At 38.1% G+C, this 5,549-nt stretch overlaps 1 protein-coding gene across 1 annotated transcript; it reads left to right on the top strand.

The window, feature by feature from the left end:
- Positions 1 to 229: 229 nt before the first annotated feature.
- LOC141704334 (uncharacterized) lies at positions 230 to 2,249 on the top strand. The gene is made up of 4 exons (XM_074507578.1): positions 230 to 464; positions 827 to 1,200; positions 1,338 to 1,564; positions 1,649 to 2,249. The coding sequence occupies exons 1-4, from the start codon at positions 230 to 232 to the stop codon at positions 2,247 to 2,249; spliced, it is 1,437 nt and encodes a 478-aa protein (XP_074363679.1).
- Positions 2,250 to 5,549: the final 3,300 nt, after the last annotated feature.

Below are 5,549 nucleotides of genomic sequence, written 5' to 3'. Positions count from 1 at the left end.
CTTACCTAAACAACCCTTATTTTGTTCTGCTTGTAATTCCCCGGGTCATCGTATAAATGCTTGTCCTGAAGCATCTCGACTTTGGAGGAAAAATCTGGGGTAAATTCACCACCCAATCATGAAGAACCTAGTGAGCCTGTTAGTGCTGCTCCAGTGGTGAAAGAAAAATTACCAGATAGAGATACTTCAGGGGGTAAGGTCAGACGGAGATCCACAAAGGGAGGGTCTGATGACTACTGTCAATGAGGAACCATGGACTGAAGTTAAATCTAAAAGGAAGCCGGTGTCATCTCCTGCCTCTACACAATCTTCAGGAAGTCTCTCGAAGGGTACTCCCTCTCCTTTATTATTTAAGAACGTGATTGTGGATGAAGTAGGTGCAAAGGGTGTAATGTTGCTAAACATCTTAAGGGTGGTCGAGCGAAGAGGGTCAGGAATGGCCCGGGGACCCTCCCCTCTTCTCAGTAATTTTGATGTTAGATTTTTATACTTTCAACGTTCGTGGCCTTAATAATAAAGTTGATTTTATCAAGGATTTTTGATAGCTAATAAATTATCCTTGATGGCCTTTTGGAAACTCGTGTTCAGGAGAGAGCGTTGCCAAAAGTATATCTCCTCGGAGATATCCCCTGGGTTTAGATGGTTGTTTAACTTATTCCCATCACCAGGGAGGCCGTATATGGCTGGGATGGAATCCCGTTTTTGGACTTTATCTATTTTGGATACTTTCTGCCTCAACAAAATGACATGTTCTGCTACCTTGATTCAAGCTAATGTTACGTTTCTTTTTTACGGTTGTCTAGGATTTAATGATGTGGTGGATTAGACGTAGTCTGTGGAATGATCTCTTCTAGGCTACAAAATACTGTGAGGGATGCTGCTTGGGCTATTAGTGGTGATTTTAACTCGTGTCTCAGTACGAATGAAAACAGGGAGGTAATAATGGTTGGTCATCAGGAATGGCTGAATTTAAGGATGGTGTTATCCTTGGGGTTGGAGATATTGGAATCCCACCAAGTAAGAAAATGCCCCATAGCACGCAAGTCAGACACTGCCCGGGCAGTGATCTTTCGTAAGCTTGATAGAGTTCTTATTAACTCATCTTGGATAGGCTTTTTCCGGGGTCTTCTGCCAGATTTCTGTCTCGAGGTCTTTCAGATCACTGCCCTGCTGCTACGTCTTTGGGATTGGATTATCAAGGTGGGTTTAAACCGTTCCAATTCTTTAATTTCTTGTTGGATCACCCGGATTTTCTAAAGGTAGTAAAACAAGCCTGGGTTAACCCAATCTCGGGAAATCCATGGTATGTGCTTACTAGTAAATTAAAAATTGTGAAGAGTGCTTTGAAGAAACTTAACTCGGAAGTGGGTGATATTCATCTAAGAGTTAATGAGACTCGCACAGCGCTATCTGATTTTCAGAATCATATGTCTTACACTGAAAGTGAAATCATTGAGGAACAGTCCCTGATCTCCAGATTTTCTGAGGCACTTTCCATTGAAGAAAAATTTCTAAAACAAAAGTCTAGAATTCACTGGTTAAAGAATGGGGATTCAAACAACAGGTTTTTCTTTAATTCCTGTAGAGCAAGATGAAACTCAAACAAGATTTTGTCTCTGGTTAACTCTGCTGGTGACACTGTTACTAGGCATGAAGATATGGCTGATATTGCAACCTCTTACTTCAAAAGTTTGTTAGGAAATGTTACGGAGGTGGGTAACTTTCCTGATTCGCTCACCTTACCTTTGATCTCTGATTTGAAAGCCGAAAGATTGTGTGCTGCTTTTTCTGCCCAGGATGTACTTACTACTCTTAAAAGCATGGCAAAAAATAGATGTCCGGGTCCGGATGGTTTCTCTGTAGAATTTTTCTTAGGAAGTTGGCCGATTGTTGGTGAGGAAGTAACAAAGGGTATTCTATATTTCTTTCAGACTTTGTCTCTGCCAAGAATAGTGAACTCGGCTGCCATTTGCTTGGTCCCAAAAATTGAAAATCCAACTGAAATGCATCACTTTAGACCTATTTCTTGTTGTAATGTGTTATATAAATGTATTTCAAAAATGTTGGCTAGTCGTTTGAAGGGAGTTATGCCGACTCTTATTTCGCATTTCCAATCTGCTTTTGTTCCATCTCGCTCTATTGGGGATAATGTTATGTTAGCCCAGGCTTTGTGTAAGAATTACCACCTTCGTTCTGGTCAGCCTAGGTGTGCTGTTAATTGGATATTCATAAAGCTTTTGACTCATTGAACTGGAACTTTATCTTTAATGCTCTCCGTTTAATGAATTTTCCCCAAAAATTTATTGCTTGGTTGAGAGCTTGTGTAACCTCGACGATGTTTTCTGTTAAACTTAATGGTAGTCTTGAGGGATACTTTAAGGGACTCTCGGGTTTAAGGCAAGGTGACCCCATCTCTCCTTATTTGTTTGTTATTGCAATGTAGGTTTTAACGGCTCTTTTAAATAAAAGTACTCTAGATCCTTCATTTAGATTCCATTGGCGAACGAAAGACATTAATCTTCATCATATCATCTTTGCTGATGATATCTTCCTTTTCAGCTATGGTAACCTGGAATCTGTTTCTGCTTTAATGCAAGGTTTTAACCTGTTCTCGGAGATCTCAGGTTTGGTAGTCAATGCTGATAAATCCTTATGTTTCTTTGCAAATGTTCGTGATGAGGTTGTCCAGCAAATTCTGAACTTCACGGGATTCCAACAGGGTTTATTGCCTATCTGCTACCTGGGTCTTCCTTTAATCACAGGCAAACTCTGTCAGCGTGACTGTATGCCACTGGTTAGTAAACTATGTGAGCGTATTGAGCAATGGACTGCTAAATTTCTTAACTTTGCGGGTAGGCTTCAATTAATTCGTAGTGTCCTCTATGGAGCAGTTGGTTACTGGAGTATATACTTGTTTTTGCCAAAAGGAATCCTAAAAAAATTAAACATGCTTATGTTTAAGTTCTTGTGGGGAGGTTTCCACAAGCCTTTGGGTAAGTGCCAGTACAAGGTAAATTGGGAGGATTGTTGCAAACCGAAGTCGGAAGGAGGGTTGGGGCTTCGTAGCTTATTTGAATGGAACCTTGCAGCTATTTATCACCAAATCTGGCGTCTCATCCAAATCAATACAGGTTCTTCTATTTGGATAACTTGGGTGAAGAATTGTCTTTTAAAGGATAAAAACTTTTGGACGTGTAAAATGCCTTATAAATGCTCCTGGACTATAAGGAAATTGTTCAATGCTAGAGTGGGTTTCTCATCTTTTATCAAGTATGATATTGGGCCAAATTCGGTGTTTTCTTTCTGGCATGATCCTTGGGCGAATGGTAAATCTCTTATCAAAATATCTGATTCTATTATATCCACAGCAGAATCTACCTCGATGGTGCCTATTAATGTCTATCTTCGTAATGGGATTTGGGATCTTCCCTCTTCTAATCATGTGGACATTATTGAGGTCAGAAACATTGCAAATTCGGTTAGGATTTGTAGATCGGATGTTATATCTTGGGATGGTCTTCTCACTCGGAATATTAAGATAACCACTATTTGGGACTCTGTCCGTGCTTCGAATGCTTTAGTGCCCTGGTCGGATTTTGTTTGGAATAGCTTCTCGTTCCAAAATGCTCTTTTATCACATGGCTTGCTATTCTTAATACTTCTAACAAAGGATCGTATGGTTTCATTTGGCATGCAGGTTGATCCGGTTTGTATTCTTTGCTACAATGATTGTGAATCCATCCATCACATTTTCTCAAACTGTCCATATTTTGATCTTGTGCGTAAAGCTCTCCACTTCCATTTCTCGGAAGATTGGAATGACTGCATCCAGGGGAACTTTGTTACTAGCCAATTGAAGAAGAAGGAGTTAAAAATTGCGGGCTTTTTTTCTACTGCCGTGTACTACACATGGAAAGAAAGAAATTTTAGACTCCATAACCCTGGAGCTTCTAATCCTACTTTGACTATTATTAGTACTATTAGACGCATTGTAAAAGAGAAATTGTTCTCTTCGGCTACGTTCCAAAAATGGGTTGGTTTAAACCCTTCTTTGGTTTTAATGTTTTACTAATGTAATGCTTTATAGTTCCTGACCTTGGTATATTGTGGCTTCTCAGATAGGTTTTTAGTTGCCAGCCACGGACTTCTTCTTGACTATTGGGGTATGCCCCTCTTAATTGTATTCTTTTTTTGGGTTATAAAATTATTTAATTAGCAAAAAAAAAAAAAAATCCTTTTACCTCCTCTTAGTGCCACATTATACAAGTCAATTTTGGTCCACATTTTGGTTCTAATTAATCATGTAAGTCACTTTTAACCATATTAGAGTCACGTTGCACCCTATAAGAGTCATTTGCCACCATATATTGATACAATTAACATGTTAACATCATGTACATGCAATTAGACATCCTTTTACAACCTCTTCGTGCCACATTCATTCAAGTCAATTTTGGTCCATATTTTGGTTCTAATTAACCATGTAAGTCACTTTTCACTATATTAGAGTCATTTTGCACCCTATATGAGTCACTTTCCACAACCTATTTGTATAATTAACATGTTAACATCATACATCCAATTTGACATCGTTTTTCCACATCTTAGTTCCACTTTCATACAGGTCAATTTTGTTCCATATTTTGGTTTTAATCAACCATCTAAGTCACTTTTCACCATATTAGAGTCACTTTGCACCCTATAAGGGTCACTTACATCAATATACAACAATTAACATGTTAACATCATATACATGCAATTAGAAATCCGTTTACAACCTCTTAGTGTCACATTCATACAAGTCAATTTTGGTCCACATTTTGGTTCTAATTAACCATGTAAATCACTTTGCACCATATTAGAGTCATTTTGCACCCTATATGAGTCACTTTGCACCTTATAACAGTCACTTGCCATCATATATTGGTACAATTAACATGTTAACATGTACATGCAATTAAAAATCCTTTTACCTCCTCTTAGTGCCACATTCATACAAGTCAATTTTGGTCCACATTTTGGTTCTAATTAACAATGTTAGTCACTTTTCACCATATTAGAGTCACTTTACACCCTATATCAGTCACTTTACACCATATATTTGTACAATTAACATGGTAACATCATATACATCCGATTTGACATCCTTTTACCACTTAATTCCACTTTCATACAGGTCAATTTGTTCCACATTTTGGTTCTAATCAACCATGTAAGTCACTTTTCACCATATTTAGAGTCACTTTGCACCCTATAAGAGTCACTTGCTACCATATATTGATAATTACAGGTTAAATCATGTACATGCAATTAGACATCCTTTAACCACCTCTTGGCACCCCTTTCTTACAAGTCAATTTTGGGCCACATTTTGGCTGTAATCAAACATGTAAGTGACTTCTCACAATATTAGAGTCACTTTGCACCTTATAAGAGTCAGTTGCCATTAAATATTGGTACAATTAACATGTTAACATCATGTACAGCAATTCGAAATATTTTAAACCTTTTAGTGCCAAATTCATACAAGTGAATTTCCGTTCACATTT

This window comes from Apium graveolens, unplaced genomic scaffold (genome assembly GCF_009905375.1).
Source record: "Apium graveolens cultivar Ventura unplaced genomic scaffold, ASM990537v1 ctg7722, whole genome shotgun sequence".
NCBI classification, from domain to species: Eukaryota; Viridiplantae; Streptophyta; class Magnoliopsida; order Apiales; family Apiaceae; genus Apium; species Apium graveolens.
This window is presented reverse-complemented; position numbering and strand designations above follow the sequence as displayed.